Here is a 21,306-nt window from a genome sequence, read left to right on the forward strand (position 1 = left end):
CTGGAATTGCTCAGAGGGAAGAGAGAAAGGACCGAGGCCCTCTTCCGCCTGTCTCCAAGGGAAGCTGAGAGCTTTGGGCACGCGGAACGTGTGAATGGGGGTTCGCCTATGACGCGTGTCCTCCTGGGAAGAGCCGCTGGCGTTTGGTGAGGAGGCGCTTGCGCCTGCTGGCTTGCTTGTTGCTGTTGTGATCGAGTCCGCCTTCCAAGGAGATCGGGGAGTGGTTCTTTCTCTTCTTCCCGCACTTCCCCCTTTTTATCCCCTCGACAGCCCTGCGAGGTAGACCAAGCTGGGAGAGAATGAGTGGCCCAAAGTGAACTCTGTGCCTGAGCGGGGATTTGAGCCAGAGCCTCTATGGTGGCTCCTACAGGGAGCTCCATATGGACACAGACATCCCCCTAAATGTGGAGGCTGATCCCATCTGGAAGCAGAATGCCATGCTCCCCATTCCCATGTCTTGCAATGGCCGCTAAGGATTTCTGAGCTGCCCTGTGAAAACCTCCCTAGTGTGAAGGAAATGAGACCACCTGCGATCAACAAAGGGCACAATTTTGAGCATGTGTCTTTCTGCAGTATTTGAGCTCCTTAATCTGGTTGCAGCTGCCCCATTCTACATGGGGGACATTAATATACACATAACTGTTGTTGGTTGCAAACTTTTGTTAATTACATTACAAGCTCCTTTTCTAAACAGCCATTGCTTCATTTTTCTTTTGCTTAAAAAAAAAAAAGATATTTTCTGCTCCACAGAAACTTGTACATGATCATCTGCTAAGCTTACAGGGTTTGTTTTTGTTTGTGTAGGGTTAAAGAATGTCTCGGATCCCTTTGGGAAAAGTCCTCCTACGAAATGTCATTCGTCACACTGATGCACATAACAAGGTATGCAACTGTATGTTTTGTTGCCTAAGTTCCCATATTGGAAATCGACACACATCATTCCTTTAGAATTGCTGCTTTGGGTGCTTTATTTACAGTGAAGTCTTATGGTTTTATGGATGCTTACTCAGAAGTCCCCCTAGTTCAATGGGACTTACTCCCCAATCAGTGTGTTTTGGATTGTAGCCTTAATGTGTGCGTGTTAATGTGTCTCAGATTCAAGAAGAATCAGAAATGTGGAAAATACGGGAATGGGAAAAGCAAACCCAAGATGTACATTGGGGCAAGCAAAAGAGAACACTCTCTAATTGTTCCAGGTAGGACTTAATTGCATTAACAAATTACTCTTCACCCTTGAAACGTTACTAAAGCTGTCTCTTTGGCAGCACATTGCTATTGGTGACTTCATTTCTTGGTGCATGTGATTGGAGATGATTCCTCCGTTAGGGCTGCCATGTGCTGCTTGGGGGATGCAATTGTTCCACTCAAAGTATGTGCCCCCCCACCCGCCTCACCCAGTCAGTCCTGTGGCTTTTTAGTTGTCTGTCATTTTCCCCACCAGGGCACGTTCCCACGTGCTATGACAGAAACGGGAAGGGTCTGGTAGCCTGCCAGCAACAGAACTGAAGTGAGGCAGTTGGTTTCTTCTAGATGCAGAGCTTTTAAAGGAACTGTAGCTGTCTCCGGAATAAGGGGTCGTAAACATGGTCAAATCTATAATTTCACTTCAGAGGAAAGTTGGTTGGTTGTAACTTCTGCTATTATTGTAGCACTTCTTCAGGAAAGGCTGCTCTGGTGGAAGAGCTGTCTGCTCTTGATGCACTTTGCAAACCTAGGCAGGCAAGGTGGGAAGGCACCAGCAACAGAAATAAAGAGGAGATCCTTTGTGTACTGTGAGGTTTCCTCTCTTTGTTTTTAATTTGATAACCAATTCCAGCTGTCGGGTGCCTTGGCTACATGTCTCTGAGAAGACAAAGTTTGTATGTTGAGCTTGGTCTCCCCTGATCTCTGTCCTGTGTCTTGCCTCTTCCACAGTTCTTTCCATAGAAAACGCTTCCCTTAAAAATGACCACTGTAAAGTGACTCCTCTCTCTGCCTCTGCAGTAGCCGGATGCGTAGTGATGGATTTGATGAGGAGAGCCAACATGCTGAGTGGAAGGTGAAGAACTTGGCTCCTGTGTCAGAGACAATGGAAGATGACCTTCGCCATGCCCGATACTGGAACAGGAAACTCTATGAATATGAAGCTAACATGCCAGACAGGTCAGAAAGTTTAAGTTTCATCCATGCTACTATGAATATCTATGTATCGCTTTTCAACAAGAGTTCTCAAAGCAGTTTACACAGAGAAATAAATAAGATGGTTCCCTGTCCCAAAAGGACTTGCTGGCGCCTACATTATGTTTCTTTTTAGACTGCATCAGCCACTGGGAGGGATGCTGTGCTGGGCTAAGGAGGGAAAGTTGCTCTCCCCACTGCTGGATACAAGATAATCGCCATTTTTGAAGTTGCCTCTTTGCTCAGTTAGTAGGGGTCAATGTACAGAGTGCTTCCAAAAAGCTTTCAACAATGTTCCCCACCAAAGGCTCTTGAGAAAACTTAGCAGTCATGGGATAAGGGGACATGTTTATGTGTGGATCAGTAACTGGTTGAAGGACAGGAAACAGAAGGTAGGAATACATGGACAGTTCTCTAAATGGAGGGAAGTAAGAAGTGGAGTCCTGCAGGGATCTGTACTGGGACCAGTGCTCTTGTGAAGTGTCCAAGTTTGCAGATGACAGCAAACTATTTAGGGTAGTGAAATCCAAAAGAATTTGTGAGGAGCTCCAAAAGGATCTCTCCAAACTGGGGGAGTGGGCAACAAAATGGCAGATGTGGTTCAGTGTAAGCAAGTGTAAAGTGATGCATATTGGGGCAAAAACCCTCAACTTCACATATATGCTGTTGGGGTCTGAGCTGTCGGTAATTGACCAGGGGAGGGCAGCTGTGAAAAAAGCCAATTCCTTGCTTGGAATTATTAAGAAGGGGCTCGAAAATAAAACTATTATCATAATAGCCCCTGGTGGCGCAGTGGTAAAACTGCCGCCCTGTAACCAGAAGGTTGCAAGTTCGATCCTGACCAGGGGCTCAAGGTTGACTCAGCCTTCCATCCTTCCGAGGTCGGTAAAATGAGTACCCAGAATGTTGGGGGCAATATGCTAAATCATTGTAAACCGCTTAGAGAGCTCTGGCTATAGAGCGGTATATAAATGTAAGTGCTATTGCTATTGCTATTGCTATAATGCCCTTATACAAATCTATGGTGCGGCCACACTTAGAGTACTGTGTACAGTCCTGGTCTCCAGACCTCAAAAAGGACATTATAGAACTGGAGAAGGTGCAGAAGAGGGCAACCAAGATGATCAGGGGCCTAGAGCACCTTCCTTGTGAGGTAAGGCTACAATGCCTGGGGCCTTTTCATTCAGAAAAAGAAGACTGAGGGGCAATATGATAGAGGTCTGTAAAATTATGCATGGTGTAGGGTGGATAGAAAGAATGTTTTGTCCTCTCTTGCATAACACTAGAACCAGGGGTCTTCCCATGAAACTGATTGCCAAGAAAGTTGGGACTGACAAAAGGAAGTACATTTTCATACAGTACACATGGAATTCTCTGCCACATGTTGCTGTGACAGCCACCAGCCCAGATGGCTTTAAGAAGGGCTTATATAAATTCATGGAGGACATCTATCAATGGTCTGAGGGCTATAGGTCATCTCCAGCCTTGGAGGCAAGATGCCTCTAAATACCAGTTGCAGGGGAGCAACAGCAGGATAGAGGGCATGCCTTCAGCTCTTGCCTGTGGACTTCCCAGAAGCATCTGGTGGGGCCACTGTGTGAGACAGGCTGCTGGACTAGATGGGCCTGCTTGGGCCTGATCCAGCAGGGCTTCTTCTCATGTTAGGGCATGAAGGTAGCAGCTCTCTCCTGCTGTTGCTCCCCAGCAACTGGTATACTGCCCCTGAATCTGGAGGCCCCGTATAGCCTTGGGGATGAGAATTGGAGTTGGAGGAGCAAACTATAAAATCTTTTAGTTCTGTTGCTTTTTGAATCTGCAAAGCACTTTACATTTTGCCCTCAAAGCAATCTTGTGAAGTCGGGACACTGTAGCACTCAAATGGGCAATTCCTCCTCCTCTGTGCTGACGTTATGTGACTTCTCTGCTCATGTAGCTTGGCTCTGTGTTGGGATGCTTCATGTTTACAGCCCTCTTAGATGGCTTGGTGTTCTTTTACAGGTGGGGCCACAGTGGCTACAAAGAGTTGTATCCAGAAGAATTTGATACAGACAGGTAAAGCAAATAAGCTTGCTGAAAAACAGAATGTCTTATTTCTGTGTTTAAAATGACGGTAGATGCAGAGCATATAATTAAGTAGTCTTATCTCTTAATCTGGGCAAAAGTGAGAGTCCTGATTGAAATGTAGCTTCACGAGTTCAATATACCTTCTCAGTCAGAGAAGTGGTCCACTTAGCTCAGTATTGTCTACACGGAGGCTCCAGGAGATTTGTCCCAGCCATCCCTGCAGAGGTCAAGGACTGAACTTGGGACCTTCTGTATGCAGAGCTCTAGGCTCTACCACTGATCTTCAGCCTTTCCCCTGTGAAACTGCCGTCTTCTGACTCTAACCATTGGCCAACCTAGCTCAGTATTGTCTGCAGTGATTGGCCAGTGGCTCTCTGTGGTCTCATCCTTTTCACTAGAGATGCCAAGGATTGAGACCGTCCGCATGCAAACCACGTGCCCTTCCACCCTGATAAGGAGGGTGAAGGTCTTGGGAGGGCTGAGCAGAGGCAATCAAAAGTATCTTGTGGGTGGATTGACACAGCCATTCCATTTAAGTGCTCTGGTCCCACACTGTTGAAAAGTGAGCCATATCAGAAAGATGAAAGATCTCTGCACTGGATCACCTAGGTGCTGAGCAGCCTTGTCTGATGAGAACTAACCGAGGCCTGCTCTGTTATCAGAGGTCTGGGGAATACGGCGGGCATATTAGAAATAGTGTTTTAAATAATATACCCAAAGCTTTTACCCTCTTGGTTTCGTTTACAGTGATCAGCCAGATGAACAAAACTCTGTGAATGGGAAAAGAAAATCTCAGCCCGGGAAACAGTCTTCTCTTGAGTTGCACAAAAGCAAAAAAGCAAAAAAATCGCACAAGAAGAAGCGGAAAAAGAAATCTCACAAAAAGCGGAAGAAGCAGAAGCGAGAGCAGCCGAATGTGGCGTCTGATTCCTCCCAGGACACTGAATGTTCAGAGGAAGGTGTTTCCCGGAAGAAAAAGCGGAGACGCCACAAAAAAGCCAAGAAGGCGGCAGCAGCAGCATCCGCCAAGCCGCCAGCCTCTTCCTCAGGGCCAGATAGTGACTCCAGCAGGGCAGGCAGCTGCACCTCCAGCAGCTCTGAGGGCAGTGAGCCTGAGGAGAAACCGGAGAAGCCGCCCAGGAAGAAGAGGAGGAGACGCCACGTGTCTCTGTCGGACAGGAGTGGCGAAGGGGTGCAGGAGAAACGCAGCAAGAGGAAGAACTGGAAAGTGGCTGCCGATGAGTATTCAGAGGACAGCTCTGACGAGGACTAACCAGAGGGCACCCACTCCGTCCGTGTCTGTGTGTGTATTGGCTGGGAGGGCTTGACTCAAAAGACTGCCCTCCTGGAACAAACTGTGCTCTGAACTGGCTATGCAGCGGCTCTTGAATCTGGGCTCTGCAAACCTCGCTGCTGTTCAGGGGGGCACCTTTCAGTTTCACACTGGTCAGAAACTCTTTAGGAAAAGAAAGGAGCTGTCCGCCAAGGCTCCTGTTTTGTCACCCCAGATTCAAGCCGAATAACCTTCTGTTTACAATGAGAAGAACTCTTAAATTGGAGAACGCTGCTCTTGGGGAGCACAGCAAGGAATGTCATGACTCCTGCCAGAGCCGGGGGCGGTGGTTTCCACTGGGGTTGGATCCTTGTCTGTAAGGGATTTACACCATCCACTTTATTTTGAGGTGGGAAAACCCACTCTCCATATAAGGTTCCCTGGGCAAGTGGTGGTGGTGGGAATTGGCAAAAGCCTCCCAAAAAGGGCTGAGCAGTCCCAGGCCTCGAAAGGTGTTTGACTAAAGCAGACCCAAAATGAAGAGTAGCACACTCGAGCAACAAGGATTTATCATCAGATTAAACAGGTACGCAATAAGAACAATTGTCTTTTGATAAAACAGATTGTAAGAGAGAGTGTTCATTAACCTGGCAGCGCAGATTCCAAGCAATCAGTAAAGAAAAATAACTTCCCTGACACATTTAACTGACTTGGTCCTAACTTCTTATCCCCAACAGCTCAGCCTGCTGCTTCCTCAGGGCCCAACTGGGACAGACTAACCAACAAGCCCAAACCTCTGCTGTTGGCTGAGCCAGAAATCTCCACCCAGTCCTCTGGATTGGCCCCTTTGATTTGAGCTTCCTGGGCTTCTCTCCTGTTTAGGAAAGGCAGTTGCTCTGTGAGGCCTAGTCCCCTCTCCAATCCTTTCTATCACTATAGGCCCCCCTGTCTCTTTAAAAACTTAATATATATTTTGAACGGCCAGTACATAAAATCGAATTGCAATAAATGACGAGAGAATAGAAAGATCCCCAAACTGCCCACAAGCTCTTGCCATCTGTTTTACAGATGAGGGCTTCCATTCTTCATCTATGTGTCTCTCTTGAGTAAATGGCTGTGGTTAAGCAGATGAACAGGTGGTGGCAGCAGGGTACCTGGGACAACTGACGAGTGCCTTGGGGTGTCTGGCCAGGTTCAGATAAATCATTCTTTATAAGGCAGGCCGCAGTAGGGCCTAGCAGAGTGAACCATCACTTTCCCCCCGCAGTGTTCTGGATGGAATGTCATAGCCTTCTTTCCTCAGAAAGGTGCTCTGAATAGCATCTGCTGTTCCTTCTGGAAAATCATTATTGCCATCTTTGCTGGGATCAGCCTTTCCCCCAAGATGCTGGCTCCAAAGACTTCCCTTGAGGCAAACTTCACTCCTTGGGAAATTTTGGGTGGTGAATGTCAAGGAAATGGCAGGGCATGTGGGCAGCAGGGTTTTTTGTTTTTTTCGTTGGTGTGGCTGAGTCTAGGAAACTGAGTCCCTCTGCCCCTTCTGTTGTGGCACGTATCTCTAGAGATGTAAACTTAAGAAATGGAAAGCCAGCCCCTGAATGTTACATGGTGGAAGCTGACGAGTGTGGTTTGACCTTCATGCGGAACCTTTCCCAGCCTCCAGAATGCACACACCTCTGGCTTAAAAGGGTAGCTGGCGAGGTAGATTTGTACTGTGACAAGCGGGGGGGGGGCGGGGCTGGCTCAATGTCGAGCCCAGTAGCTGCAAAGGAACACACTGCAGTACTTCGCATAGCCTCCTCTCCCTGCTGTTGCTTCCAATCCTCTCAGGAGCGTGTCTACACCACAGACCTAACCTGGCTTAACTGTCATCCCCCTTTCCTGCATTGAACTGTATTATCCAGGATGGCTTAGGACAGCCAGCAGAATTCTCAGCACCCTCACCCAACTACAATTCCCAGAATGCCATGGGAAGCCCCAACAACAGAGTGGCTGTAAACTTAAGTTTGTAGTATAGATATGCAAACTCAGGAAAATGGGCTGGGTAGATTGGGGGCTCAACCTTTTTACCCCATTCCTAGCCTTCAGTGGTTTACATGGGCCCTGACTACTTCCTTACTACAGTAAACCTTCTGCTGGAACTCGACTTGACCATAAGCCTCTTGCTTCCTTAATTGGCCTCCCTCCACAAACATATTTGTCTGGCACCCCCATCTGTGGAATAATCTTATTCCAGCTATTAGAATGCCAGGCTTTCTCTCCTGTGTGGCACACCAGCACATATGCAACTTTTCCTGAAAATAATTCTAGTGTATTGCTATAAAAGCAAGTGAACTTATTTCTTAATTAACACATTCTTTTTATGTGCATTAAGTTCAGTGGTCTGAGAGAATAAACATAGTGTTGGTTTCAGCCATCAACAAAGTGCAGAGTCTCTGAATTTGTAAGGACTGAAGGGAGAGGTGATCATGTTGCCAAGGGAGTGTATTTGGCTTGGGGACCCAGAGAGGAGAGTTAAGGTTTTGGGAAAGTCACTTGGAGGGTGAACTTGGACAGCAAAGTATGAATGTTCTGAAAGGAGATGCAGCTGGTGGCCTTGTATATCTTCCTTCAAAGTAAACCTCCAGAATAGTCATGGGCTTCTAGTTCAGCACCACACTGTACAGACACCGGCACCTGCAAAAGGTGCTATCACACTGTGTGTACACTATACTGCCAACACATTCTGCAATTCCCCATATCTCTCCCCAAGGATTACCACAGAATGTGCTCAAACTGCACTGTTGACAGGGATAAGAGAGCTGAACAGAATGGTAAGTGTTCATTTACGAAGAGCAATTAAACTGGTTTCAGTTCAGCATGAAACTGATTTAAATTGGCACAGGCTCTAGAACTGGGCATTACTACATCTGACCTAATTTACATTTTGGTTATAATCATAGCTATAGAGACCATATTTCAAATCACACCCAAGTGAGCAGGAAGATCTGGAAGAAGGAGGACTGCACAGACCCTTCAGATTCCTGTTGGCCAATAAATAGGGACCAAAAGGCTTCTACTTCAGCAGCAAATTTCCAAATGCTCCAGTAAAACAAGATTGTTTTCAGCCATTTCCTGAAAATGCTTGCACTTCAGAATTGAACTCTAAATCAAGCTATTTACTACCTGAGTAATCTTTCCCCCATTATTCTGCAACAAGAGGGATGCAAAGCAGTCTGTTTCTGCTATATGAGGTTAACTTGTTTGAACAAGTTTCCCACTTTATTATGGTGCATGTACACAAAAGGTTGTTCCACATGTTCCAGTTCAATGCCACTCAGTAACTAACAGTTACAGTCTCATAATGAAGGGCTGGTCATCCATTTCTGCACTGGAGTAGAACTTCCAACCAAGTAGGCAGCGTACTATTAAGTCTGTTGACCAATGTGGAACTCCACATGGTGAGAACTGAAGTGGTCAGTGTCCTCCCTTCTGCACTATTTGTGCAAAGCGGTTGGTGATGGACAATGTTGTGTCTATGAAGCGGTTGACACAGTTGGCCAGGCAGGCTTCAGTCCTGGAGTCCAGCTTGGAGCCTGGTTTGTCAACACACTTCTCCCAGCAGACTTCCATGAAGTTGTGGACCTAGGTGGACAAGCAGTAAACAGAGGCAGATCATTTTTAAAAATCTGAATGCTGTAAGGGTTGCTGCAGAACTGGGACCATGAAACTAAGCAGTTCAGTTTGTGTAATTGAACTAAAGTCCTCCAATAATGATTAAAGAGCTTCCCTATTCACTTTTATAGACTGAACTATAGGCCAGGAGGAGAGGAAACGCCACCACCCCTTCTTCACAAGATCCAGCCAGAATGCCTGGGAGATGGCTGTCGCTTCCTTCAATCCTGGGTGGGGGGAAGCCCCTCTTGGGGGTGGGAGGAGACAGGAATCCTCTCCCCCCTGCATAGGGACAGGGATCCAGTTTTTTAAGAAATAAAAAATCTCTCTGTAAACCACTTTGGAAACTTTTGTTGAAAAGCGGTCTATAAATATTGGTTGTTGCTGTTGTTGGCTCATGGAGAGTGGGGCAGAAGGCTGGCGGCCAGCCTCTCCCTGGGGAAGGGGCTCCTGACGGGATCATAGGCACCTCCTGACGGGATCATAGCCATATACTGAGTCGGACCATTGGTCCATCTAGCTCAGTCTTGTCTTCACAGACTGGCAGTGGCTTCTCTGAGGTTGCAGGCAGGAATCTCTCTCAGCCCTATCTGGAGAGGCTGCCAGGGAGGGAACTTGGGAACCTCCTGCTCTTCCCAGAGCAGCTCCATCCCCTATAAGGGGAAGATCTTCTAGTGCTCACACTTCTAGTCTCCCATTCAAATGCAAGCCAGAGCAGACCCTGCTTAGCTAAGGGGGCCAGCCCTGCTTGCTCCCACCAGAGCGGCTCTCCTCCCTGCGCTCCGCAGAGGCGCCGCCACGGACACCCCGAGATCCGCCTCTCCCTCTCCCTTCGGGGCCGGTACCTGGGCGGTGAAGCGGGCGCGCTGCTCCTCGGCCGCCACCAGGCGCTGCAGCTCGGCCGCCTCGGCGCCCTCCCGGAGGCCCGGCTCCTCCATGCGGCGGCCTCCTCCTCCTCCTCCTCCTCGCGACTGCTGCCGCCCGAGACGAGGGGCCGGGCGGGCTTCCGGTTCCGGGTCGCGCCCCGCGCCCTTGAGCTGTCTCCCCTCCCTCCCTCCCTCCCTCCGAGCAGAGAGAGAGAGAGGGAGGGGGCAAGATGGCGGCGCTGGTGCTGCTGTGGCGGACGGGCCTGGGGGGCAGGCCCCGAGCAGGCGGTGAGCGAGCGGGGGGCGCGGAGCCGGGGGCTGGCTGGGTGGGAGGGAGGCAGGCAGGAGGCCCATCCCAGGGGAGCGGAGCGGAGCGGGCCGGGGGGGGGGCGCCCTGAGCCCTGCCCTGCGCAGCAGCCCCGCCCCGCTTCAGGCCGGCGGGGGGGGGGAGGCTTGCCATTCGCTCCCCCCGCTTGCCAAGCTGAGGGGGGGGGGAGTGTCCAGGAGGGGGGCGAAGAGAGCAGGCCAAAGGGGGTCCTCCAGACCTGGGCGAGGAATGCAGAAACAGGCCCTTCAGTCCTTGGGGCGGAGGAGGGGGGGGGGAGGTTCCCTCAAGCCCCTCCCCAGAGCCTGGTGGGGAGCTAGAGGGGGTCTCTCCCCCCCCCGGCCCTGGCTGCTGTCCAAGTTGATCCAGCTTCCTCAGTGGTCTCCTCTGTCTCTTCTTCTCACGCACTCAAAGCCGCCCTTGTCGGTCTCTTCCCCCCACCGCGTCTCTCTCCTCCGCCTCCTCCTGTCCCTCTTGAGGAGCAAAGTCCCGAGTAGCTGCAGGGGAGGACAGGCTGGTTCTTGGCCGGGGGTGCTTTTCTTAGGCCTTTTCCACCTCCTCCTCCTCCGGCTGCCCCAACCCAGCTCCCCATTGTATTGACTTCGAGGTAGAGATGCTTGTCCTTTCCAAGTCTCCTGGGTGCCTCCTCTTGCTGTGGTTATTTAAAAGTCAGTTTGTCACCTTTGCACCCTGCGCTGGCTGTGCTGCGTTGGGGCAACAGCTTTGTCCTTCTGAAGGTGACTCGCCTCTCTACCAGGCTTGGGATCCTCTAGGCGAGCCAGCCTGCATCCTCTTCCCCCACCTAGGAAAGGCTCCTGATGAGAATTGGCCAAATTTGAACTCCTCTTGGTGTTGCGGTTTCATCCCCCCCTCCCCGCCCCACTATATGGCTGTCTTCTATGTGGGAGTTGCTCTGGGCAGACCGCATGTTGCTGTTTACTGAAAGCATGTTCTGGAGTGGTGTCTGGCTTGGACTCTGCTTTGGACAGAGGCTGAAATCTTTCTTTGCTTTCTTGTATTAGTAGCACATATTCATGTGGTGCATGTGTGAACAACTGAGAATATCGCACAGATTAGGGTTAGGCTTATTGACCCTTCTCAGGGAAGTGAGAAGGTGCCCGTAATACTCAATTATAGAAGCACCTAATCCTTGGCAAACAAAGCCGTTCTAATTACATCATCTTAAAAACACGACTGCCTCAAGGCACAAAGAGTGTAAATTGTAAATCACTGACTGGGTAATGTTGCCGTTCAGCAAACTTCTTGTTGCTGATTGTGACTTTAGAATCGCATACGGCAGGCTGTCAGATCATGCATTGCCCCATAAGAGGTGATCTGTTTGAAACATGCCATGCTTGCAAGTGGAGCGGAAGTAAATCTCCTGTTGCAAAGAAGTAAGAGTGTTAAAGATAGGCAGGCTTAGATTTAACCATTTTCTCTCATACACTCTCTCTGGTTGTGCAATCTGAACCAATGTAGGAATGAATACCTTTGAAACACTTCTAAAATCCCTGTAGAAGTGTGGGATCTTGAGGTTGCTCAGCCCTATCCCTTCACTGGGATGAGATCCATTCAATCTGGCACCCCAATCCCATAAACCTATGGGTTGCATAACACAGTGCATATTCACCACTTGGACATGGAAGCCCCCCCACCCCCACCCCGGCCTCTTTTTCTGTGCCACTTGAAGAAGTCCTTAGAAGAGCTTCCTGAAGAGCTTCGAAGAACTTTGAATTTCTGGTGTATATAGTAGAGTTTGTTCTAGAAACTCTTATTCCATGCCCAGACAAGGGGTACTTTCTTTCTTCCTGTATCAAAGTTAATACACTGCCCAGAGCCTTTGGATGGGGCAGTTTATAAATGTAAGAAATAATAAATAAATAAATAAATAAATAAAACTTCCCCTTCTGTCCAAGAGTCTCATGTTTGTCCTTCCCTTTGTGAAACATGATTGCTGTTTTTGATCATTAGCCCGGCTGATTAGAGTCCAGAGATCAAAGTGCCACTCTTCTTGAAATGCCTCTCTTCTGCCCCCAGTTCTCCTGAATAAGGCTTTCTTAGCCAGACCAGCCATTGCCTGCACTGTCACTGAGGAACACCGTCCCCTGGCCTGCAGAATCCACACATCCCCCAGGAGCTCAGGTAGGTCTTCCTCATGTTTTTGTTTCACCTGTCTGTGCCAAAATGGTGTGATTTTGCTGCGAGAGTTGCAGTGATTGCTCCTGTCATGCCTCGGGTGTTTGCTTGCCAAGATGAGAACAACATGCTTTCTCTAGTGTTTGAAGTGGCAATGAAATCATGGTTGTGCTTATGTTAATATATTTATTATGTTTAGACTGTTCCTGGAGACATGGGCAGGTGATAACATTATCAGAATAGGTTTTAGACAAATAATAATCTCCACCCCCCAAATCACACAGCTGGGGTTGTGGTCCTCGTGGCTTGATAATTGGTAGGTTAGAGGCTTGCAAACTTGGGTCCTCAGTAGGGATGTGCACGAATCACATTTCGAGACGTAATTCAGAACACATCCCCTGTCCCTTTAAAATGAAGGAGAGCAGGTGCATACCAGCTTCTCCACTGCCCACCGCCACTTCCTGAATGGGTGGTGCTCCTCCCAACTATCTTCACGTGCCGGTGGTGCTCTCCCCCAGCTGCCCTTGCGCAATGCCAGCTCACACATGGACACTACGCATGCGCGGTGGCCATTTGCGTGATCGGCATGCACAGAGGCATGAAGATAGCTGGGAGGAGTGCCGTCGATTCAAGAAGTGGCGGCAAGGGGCAGAGGAGCAGGTATGCACCTGCTCTCCTCTGTTTTAAAGGGCCAGGGGATGTGTTCTAGATCGCATCTCGGAACATGATTCATGCACGTCCCTAGTCCCCAGATGTTATTGGATTACAACTCCCATCATCTGGGGAAGACAGGAGTTTTAGTCCAACAACATCTGGGGATACAAGTTTGAGAGTCCCTGCTGTAGGAAGTGTCTGAAGAGCCAGAAACTTGGGGAGGAGAGATAAAGCTTGGCAGAATTTCAGTTCTCACGTTGCTTCTCTACTCTTGACTGTACTATGCTGGTGTCATCTTACATCCCTAGAAAATCAATCTCCCTTCCGTCCTACCTCCTGCCACCCTAGTTACCACCAATGAATGCCAAATTCTAAAATGCACCTACAACCAAAATGTGTGTATATCACAAATACAAGTGATGTGTGTGAAATGTAGATATACTTTGCTTAATGTGCGTTCTTTTATTCTGAATTCAAGTAGTGCGATATGCAAGGCATGGAATTGTATTATTGAAGGTTATGAGTTCAAGCCTTGCCTGATTGTAACTGGGGGGCTGCTATCAAAGGAGGACCAGATACCTTCGACTGAGAAAGAAATAGCACTGGGATGTTCTGTTTGCCATGTAGCTTCTTTGTGTATTTGGTAGACTGTGCTGTACCTTAAGGCACGGGTTCCCAGCCTTGGGTCCCCAGAGCTGTTGGACTTCCAACTCCCACCATCTCCTGCCATAGTGGCACTTGGCCATTGTGGCAGGAGTGATGGGAATTATTGTCCAGCAGCATCTGGAGACCTAAGGTTGGAAATCTCTGCTTTAGGGTAGGACATGGAGTTGGATTTTTGGTTTCCAGGTGCCTTGAAATCAATAGAGAGCTGCACAAGAGCCTTGTCATGACTGTTATTCCCATGAGAACATTTTTGCAGAGCTCGGAAGAGATTTACTTGTTTGTCTTGTTGTTTTTGTGGGGGTTCCATACTGTGTAGTGTTTGGTAATTAGGCTTCGGCTGTTTGAATCAAGAGCTCTCTGTACGTTGGCCCAGGTAGTCTTTGATGCTGAGGATTACCCTGCCCTCAGTACATTGCATGAAAACAAGCATTTTTGGCATCTGTGGATTGAAGCTTCATGTCATATGCAGAGAACTGGGTCTCTTACATAGGAACATAGGAAGCTGCCATATACTGAGTCAGACCATAGGTCGATCTAGCTCAGCATTGTCTTCACAGACAGGCAGCGGCTTCTCCAAGGTTGCAGGCAGGAACCTCTCTCAGCCCTCTCTTGGAGATGCTGCCAGGGAGGAAACCTGGAACCTTCTGCTCTTCCCAGAGCGGCCCCATCATCCCCTGAAGGGAATATCTTGTGCTCACACATCAAGTCTCCCATTCATATGCAACCAGGGCAGACCCTGCTTAGCTAAGGGAACAAGTCATGCTTGCTACCACAAGACCAGCTCTCCTCTCTTAAAGGTACTTTCTCTTGAAAGTACTTCAGCAAGGGTGGAGAAAGGATGACCCATGAGCCAGTGGTGCTTCTTTGTAACTTGCAGGTGCCTCTTCTGAGAATCTAAGCTTGTATTTTGAAGATGTCGGATTCTAGGTCTCCGTATGAAGAAATATGCACACAACGTGCCTTTGAGCCATTGCTTTTGGGAGAATATGCTGCTGTTGCTGAAACATGTGCCAGCTCAGTCTCACTTGATCAATGATCATCTCCAGAACTACAGCTGCTTCTAAATTTCACACTAGAAATTATTCGGAGGTCCTGCAGAATTGGAAAACGCCCACCAGTAGGCAGGCTGTGTCTGCCCTGCATTACAAACCATGTTCGTTACATGATAAGTGTGTCAGTTAAAATACCGAAATGAAAGGCACACACATTGTGGTCCATAGCCTGGTGTGTGTGATGTGGAGCCTCACCTTTGAATAGCTGATGTTTGCCTTGCCCCATAATCAAGGGTCTGAACATTTTGACCGGCCTTTATAACCAACCCAAAACTCCTGATTGTTTGGATGCTGCCCCTCCCCTAAAATATGGGTTCCTGTCCATAACCCTGAGCTGCACACCTAGAAGTCAGGAACAGCCTGGGGCCCCTGTGCATAATAGCTCTGTTCTTGTCCGGATGCTTCACGTATTCTAGTTGTGACATGGGTACCTCTTGCTTATTACATATCTTTATGGCCTTTTTGTTCATGTAACTGCTCAGTGGCTTGCGGCGATTAAGAACAAATTAAAAATAAACCGTCCACAACTGCTGTTGCATCCTTAAGGTTGTTGGTCTCTTGCAATTCCATGTGTGTAGAATTCTAAGCAGATTCTGGTTATCTGGGCCGTAACTTGGGTTCGAGAATCTCGTATTTTACTAATCTTGTTTTAAGCAAGCAAGTTTCTAGTCCTCCTGGCTGGGGAGATGTATTTGGGCACAAACAGGCTCTGTCTGTGTGCAAAAGCTTCGATATTTGTAGGGGGAAGCTTGTGTACCCTTCCCCCACCCCCCTTCAACCGCCAAGGCCATCTGCCTCTCCCTTCTGAGCACCAGGCATGTTCCTCTACCAAGACAGCCTCAACTGTCCCTCACTTGCCCGTATGGTTGCTTCTGCCACCAGTCTGCTCCTTCTCCAAAAACAAAACAAAACAAAAAAGGTATGCAAATCTCCACTGTGGGGTTCAGTATAATGCATGCAATTGTCTGATGAGCAAATTTGCAGAAATTGCCTTGGTCTACATAATTTGGGCTCTTAATTTGGTACTGGTGGGGGGTGGTGATGGGTTTTGTGCTATTGGGGTACCTTTTCTTCTCTGTCTGAGATGCCCCTGCATTTAGACTGCAATCCTATATGCGCTTATCTGGGAGGAAGTCCCATTGAACTCGGAGGGACTTGCTTCTGCATAGGCATGCCTGGATTTCCCTGTTAGATTAATTCTGTACAGCTTGGACCAAGAGGCAGAAATTGTCCATGCCTTCCTTTCAAAAGTAGTGAAAGATGGTTGCCTCCTCATCTGATTGGTGCTGGGGGCCAATGGAATAGTTTCCTATTCTTTCTATGAGGTGCTGTGTGTTTCTGAGGCCAAGTGGATGGACAATGTCCTTTCCCCCCCTCAGTCTGCCTGGCTTCGTTTCTGGGGCAATATTTGAACTCCGCCAACATCATACTTTTAGAACTAGTACTTAGGGATGTGCACGAACCTCGCCGCCCGGTGGGAGGGGAAATGCAGTGGTCCTTACTTGCTTTCCACCTCCCCGTGCAGCTTCCTGCTGCAGCAGCAGTCCGACAAAGAATCTGCACATGACATGGGTTTTTGGGAGGAAGCTGCAGGGGGTGGTGAAGCGCAGGTAAGGACCTGCTCTCCTCCTTTTTAAAGATGCCGCTTGCAGCTGCCCCACGTGCCGCCGCCGCCAAACCTGTGCATGAACCTCGGTTCGTACTTGGGGAGGCTCAAACATATTCATTCTCAGAGTGAGGAAGCTTAAGGCTAGGGAACCCTTTTTGGGGGGAAGGGAAACAGCCCTCTTTGGACTTCTAGCCTCCTTCAGTTCTTTCTGCATTCATAAACTTTGAATAGAGAAAAGTAAATTTCCAACTGTTGAACAACCCATTATCTGGATTTAAGGTGTCTCTTTCTGCCTTTTAGCTGGTTCCAAGGCGGCATCTCTGCATTGGACAAGTGAGAGAGCAGTCAGCGTCCTCCTGCTGGGGCTTCTGCCCGCAGCCTATTTGTATCCTGGACCGGCCATGGACTACTCGCTGGCTGCAACCCTCACACTCCACGGTCACTGGTAAGTAAGGAGGCACCAGTAAAGCGGGAAGCAAGGTGGCCAGATTCTATCCCCCCAGTCTTTTTGGCTGGGCTCTGAACAGATCGACTTTACAGGCTTGGGGATCTAGGGATTTGCTCACTCATGTTATCTTGAGAGAGCCCCTAGAGTTGCTTCATCCTCCAGAGGCTGTTTGAACAGAGCCTCCAGTGAAAATCCAGAGGCTGTTTGAACATAACGAGTTCAAGGTGAAAGGTTTGGGGGATCTTCACTTGCCAAGCTGCTCATCTCTAAACAAGTCAACCTATAAATAATAGCAGGAGTGTAACCTCCAGGGTGGTGTGTAGGTAGGTAGGGTTTTCAGTCCCTTGGAGAGAAACGGTGGCCTGCTGAATGTACAAGCAAGACGTGGCTGAACGCCCTAGAACTCCTCCTCCTGTACCCTGGAGTCGGCATCCAGAGGTTACTGTCCTTGTGTAGTGTGAAGTAGGTTAGGCTGAGAGAGAAGTGACTGGCCCAGAGTCACCCAGCAAGTCTCATGGCTGAATGGGGATTTGAACTCGGATCTCCCGGGTCCTAGTCCAGCACTCTAGCCACTACACCACGCTGGTTCTCTTAATTTTCATCTCCTCGTCAGGGAATTGAACCCCGGTCTCCCGTGTGACAGGTGGGGATACTCACCACTATACTAAGGAGGAAGTTAGTCGAAGTTTCATGGCTGTGTTAGCTCCAGTGGAGCCTCCATCTCCACAGGCAGTGTAATAAATATTTGTAGTAGTGAACCTCTGAATACCAGAGTCTGGGGAGCAAACGGGGTGGGGGTTATCTCCATTGGGCTCTGCTTGTGTGCTTCCCAGAATAATCTGACTGGCACTATTATAGGCAAAGTGGAGAGCTAGAAATAATCTTTGTCTGTTCTTATGACGCTTTAAACTTTGTGCCCCCCTCCCCCATTTTTTGCAATTGCTAGAATTTCCTGTCTAGAAACTGACACTGTATTAATAGGGTATTTGACTCCTAGTTTAGAAATCCCTCTAAAGTACAACCCATATAAAATAAGCCATAAAGATGCTTTTGATTCTACCTCTGATGAAATAATATACTAAAGGAAAACCTGGCACAAAGTGTTGGTACTTTAGCTTGACGCTAGAGGGTGCAGTAGTGTTTCAGATGCCTACTTTGCTCTTTATGAAGCTGTGAAGCAAACTGGGGGGAAGTGCTTAGCAAATGCGTTTTGTGGAAACTCCTCAGGACTACGTTAATACCTCCATATTTTTTGTAAGTGCTAACTCTCAATTCCTTCAGTTAAAAGTTATCTGCAATGTTTCCTGCAGTTTTTTCCAGGACGCATTTAAAAGAACAATATTACCTACCATCAAACTTTCTACCCAGTGCTGGGTTTGGAGAGGAACAAACCACAACCCTGGGAAAGTCCCACCCAGTGCAAAACGGCTGAGCAAGCCATCTCACAGAGCCACAGCCTTGCAAAAAGAGGAGGACACGTCCCTGGCTTTGTCCCATGTTCAAGTCTCCCTTGGAACATGCCCCATGTCTAAGAAGCAAATGCTTCTCTTGTGACAGCTGCCATTTTTGATGTCCTTGCAACTGCCCTGCAAGGTGTGCTAGTATTCTCTTCCCTGTGTTGCAAAGGTGGGACTGAAGAGCAGCCTGCCTTGTGCTGCCTAGTAAATGTGTAGCCGAGGTGTGATTTGAGCCCAGAGCTTTCTGGATGTGATGTTGGGTTGACTCTTCCTATCCATGCTGGCTGACCCTGAGAAATCCCTATGCAGCCTCCCTAGTTGGCTTGCTGCACACGGTTGTTAGGAAAGTAGCAAGTGAGGCTGTATCAGGTGTCCCAGCTGGAGTGGAGGCAGATGAGTTCTTAGAGTCGGGGTTCTCAAACTTGCCATTGCAGTGGGGGATGATGGGTGTTGTAGTCCATCTGGGGACCTAAGTTTGAAAACCCCTGTCTGAGAAGAATATTTCTCAATTGCAAGTTAGGAGAGGGAGATACCAAGTCACCAAGAGAGCCATACTCACACAGTGAGAAACTTTGGAAGGAGAAGCAGCATTCAGAAGAGCTTATTGGCCTTACAGTCTCTCCTGGAGAATGACGCTGCTCCCAAAGAGGTGGTCGGAAGGGCGAGACCAGTGCTGACATAGTCAATCCCTAACTGAAGGTTGTAAGTCCTTTATGATAACATTGCAGAATCTTCAGTAGAGAGCTAAAGAGAATTAACTAGACTTTTGTCTTGTTTCTTTGATGCAACACTTGTAGGTTTCATGGTAGTTATTTCTTTAAGTCTGAATTTTGGGATTTGCTTGTCCGCTGCTTTAGCTCATATCTTGGATCCAGCAACACTTGTTTTTCACTGCTCATCGTGAGTGGAATTAAAACAGTTATGGTTATCAGGCATGGCATAGCTCTATACTGTAGAACTTGATGTTGTGGATATCTACTTGCAGAGAGGAATGCACAGTAGTCAGTTGCCCCGAACATTTGTGTGTGTTTTCTTGGAGTAGGTGAGTGGAAAGAAGTAAAATCGTCATTGGACCTCTTGAAGGGTTTGTCCAAGAGATCAAACCACTCAAGCACATGGTGTTTTCCTTTTTATTTTTCCTACGTGCATCTGATCTCAGCAATATTTTGACCCCCATACATGTGACCCTAATGGATGTCATTCCATCTGACTTCTAGTAAGCTGATCAAGCTTCTCTTTTACGACTTCCTATTCTTTCTGTGCTGATGCCTGGTCATACTTTTTCATCATCTTCTAAACTTGCAACATCTGCAGTTTACTAAAGCATGTTTTTGCTAGACAGGCATTTCCTGGATAAAGGCAGAATCAACATGTTAAATAAACTGGTGGCAGCCTAGCAGAGTAATGTATTTCCTGCTGGTCTGTTGCAGTGTTCCCTCTAACAGGGATTCCCAGATGTTATTGACTACAACTCCCAGAATCCCCAAGCAAAAGCCATTGCAGTTGGGGATTCTGGGAGTTGTAGTCAACAACACATGGGAATCCCTGTTAGAGGGAAGACTGGTCTGCTGACTGATGCTGGGGGCGGGGGCAGGGAGAATGCTCTGCTGAACTGATAGTTTGCCTCTGATCTGGATGGGAATGTTCAAGAATGCAAAATAAGGTTCTATGTAAAAATGGAAGCGTTTGCAGAAAAAGGTGTTATCTGCCTTCATGAAAGCAATGTGAAGAGTGACCACGGGTTCTGCTGACTTAGGAATAAGCCAGAGTTACTGTGGAGACTGCTCTAGAGCACATTGGGAAGTGACCAGGGAGTCAGCCCCTTGAATGTGTATTTTCAGCCTCTTTCTTTCTGCCTTCCTTGCAGGGGCCTTGGGCAAGTTGTAACTGACTATGTCAAGGGAGAGACAGCCATCAAAGTGGCCAACACCAGCCTCTACCTGCTTTCAGCTGTAACCTTTGCAGGCCTCTGCTACTTCAACTACCATGACGTGGGCATCTGCCGGGCTGTGGCCATGCTGTGGAGCCTTTGAGGTGGAGTGTAACCTGCCGGCAAAACACAACGATTGTCCACTGCTGCCTCTGCTTCATTGTATTATTACCAAGTCATTGAATGAGGGAGAAATAGCCACAGGAGTCCCATGCTGCAGACAGCCGGACACTTTGGGGAAAGAGCTCTCCCTATAGCTGGGTCAGCAGCTGTAGTCATCCAACAAAATGTGGGGACTCTTGCCAAAAGAAGAATTAGACTTAAGATAGGCCAAGATCAGGGCAGAGGGCACGCACACAGCCGTAGCACGAATGGTGGGCAAACCTGCAGTGATTGCATCGGCAGCCATGGCATATGGCTGACCTTTTTCCTCATCAGTTGGCAGCTTGGTTTCAACAGGTGCAGCATGGCTGGTTTTGATTTCCTGTCTCTTGGGCTTTTGTGTTTTTAGTCCTAATGTTGTAATTAGTGAATTGTGTCACAGCATCTCATGCAGTGCCCAGACGGCCCTAAAAGGTTGCTGTGCAAAAGGGAAGACTTTTGTTTAATCTATGTACAATAAAGAATTTACAGAACCCTCTGATTCTGAAATCCGTTGCGTTGAGCCTTTTCATTGCTTAGCTTTAAAGGAACAAGAAAATCTCTTTTAAGAGCCCCTCTCACAGTGTGTGTCTGCGTCCTTCCTCCCCCTACCACAAAGTAAGCTAGCCTTAATATTGCTAGCTGGGCAGCAGGTTTCCTTTTAAATGGGTTTTTAATTTTAAATGAGAGCTAAAGGCACCATTCGGGGGATGGATCTGCCGACTTAATGGATCTGCCGACTTAATATAACAGGGAATGAGAAAAACATTTTAAGATACAGCTTTTAAAGCTGTAAGTCACCTCACACTTCCTCCAATATTCCAGGATCTAATTGGGTGTTTTCTGTAGGAGAAGACTGCTGGTCTTGTGGTAG

General features: G+C 48.1%; 3 protein-coding genes across 6 annotated transcripts in view; 2 read left to right on the forward strand and 1 right to left on the reverse strand.

Annotated features, from left to right (window-relative positions):
* The first annotated feature begins 8 nt into the window (after window positions 1-8).
* On the forward strand, window positions 9-7,640 carry NKAPD1 (NKAP domain containing 1). Of its 3 annotated transcripts, XM_053269257.1 has the most exons (6): window positions 9-146; window positions 805-882; window positions 1,096-1,196; window positions 1,984-2,142; window positions 4,156-4,209; window positions 4,969-7,640. In XM_053269257.1, exons 2-6 carry the CDS (start codon window positions 814-816, stop codon window positions 5,492-5,494), a joined length of 909 nt encoding a protein of 302 aa, XP_053125232.1. In that variant the 5' UTR covers window positions 9-146; window positions 805-813; the 3' UTR covers window positions 5,495-7,640. The 3 variants fall into 3 exon arrangements, with proteins under 3 accessions (XP_053125232.1, XP_053125234.1, XP_053125233.1); XM_053269259.1 differs by lacking the exon at window positions 4,156-4,209; XM_053269258.1 differs by lacking the exon at window positions 1,096-1,196 and having other exon boundaries at window positions 15-146.
* Window positions 7,641-8,712: 1,072 nt separating this feature from the next.
* Window positions 8,713-10,125, reverse strand: TIMM8B (translocase of inner mitochondrial membrane 8 homolog B). Its single transcript, XM_053269263.1, has 2 exons — window positions 9,994-10,125; window positions 8,713-9,118 (listed from the first exon to the last, which is right to left on the reverse strand). Exons 1-2 carry the CDS (start codon window positions 10,084-10,086, stop codon window positions 8,951-8,953), a joined length of 261 nt encoding a protein of 86 aa, XP_053125238.1. The 5' UTR covers window positions 10,087-10,125; the 3' UTR covers window positions 8,713-8,950.
* Window positions 10,126-10,160: 35 nt separating this feature from the next.
* Window positions 10,161-21,306, forward strand: part of BCO2 (beta-carotene oxygenase 2) — a 45,727-nt gene continuing 34,581 nt past the window's right edge. The window contains exons 1-4 of one of the 2 annotated variants that reach the window (XM_053269250.1): window positions 10,161-10,302; window positions 12,377-12,481; window positions 16,757-16,901; window positions 20,229-20,942. In XM_053269250.1, coding sequence (XP_053125225.1) covers window positions 10,245-10,302; window positions 12,377-12,481; window positions 16,757-16,901; window positions 20,229-20,394 — 474 coding nt within the window. In that variant the 5' untranslated portion in view covers window positions 10,161-10,244 and the 3' untranslated portion in view covers window positions 20,395-20,942. Of the gene's footprint in view, window positions 10,303-12,376; window positions 12,482-16,756; window positions 16,902-20,228; window positions 20,943-21,306 lie in introns of those variants that run through there. The other variant, XM_053269248.1, reaches the window with a different exon arrangement.

The sequence above is a fragment of the Hemicordylus capensis genome, chromosome 8 (assembly GCF_027244095.1).
Source record: "Hemicordylus capensis ecotype Gifberg chromosome 8, rHemCap1.1.pri, whole genome shotgun sequence".
NCBI classification, from domain to species: Eukaryota; Metazoa; Chordata; class Lepidosauria; order Squamata; family Cordylidae; genus Hemicordylus; species Hemicordylus capensis.

What these genes read in the sequence shown, in the direction of transcription:
- NKAPD1 (XM_053269257.1), top strand. Translation starts at nt 814, where the DNA reads ATGTCTCGGATCCCTTTGGGAAAAGTCCTCCTACGAAATGTCATTCGT. An exon ending in ACACTCTCTAATTGTTCCAG is followed by an intron (nt 1,197 to 1,983) that starts GTAGGACTTAAT and finishes CTGCCTCTGCAG; the next exon opens with TAGCCGGATGCGTAGTGATG. An exon ending in GAAGAATTTGATACAGACAG is followed by an intron (nt 4,210 to 4,968) that starts GTAAAGCAAATA and finishes TTTCGTTTACAG; the next exon opens with TGATCAGCCAGATGAACAAA.
- TIMM8B (XM_053269263.1), bottom strand. Translation starts at nt 10,086, where the DNA reads ATGGAGGAGCCGGGCCTCCGGGAGGGCGCCGAGGCGGCCGAGCTGCAG. An exon ending in GCGCCCGCTTCACCGCCCAG is followed by an intron (nt 9,119 to 9,993) that starts GTACCGGCCCCG and finishes TTGTCCACCTAG; the next exon opens with GTCCACAACTTCATGGAAGT.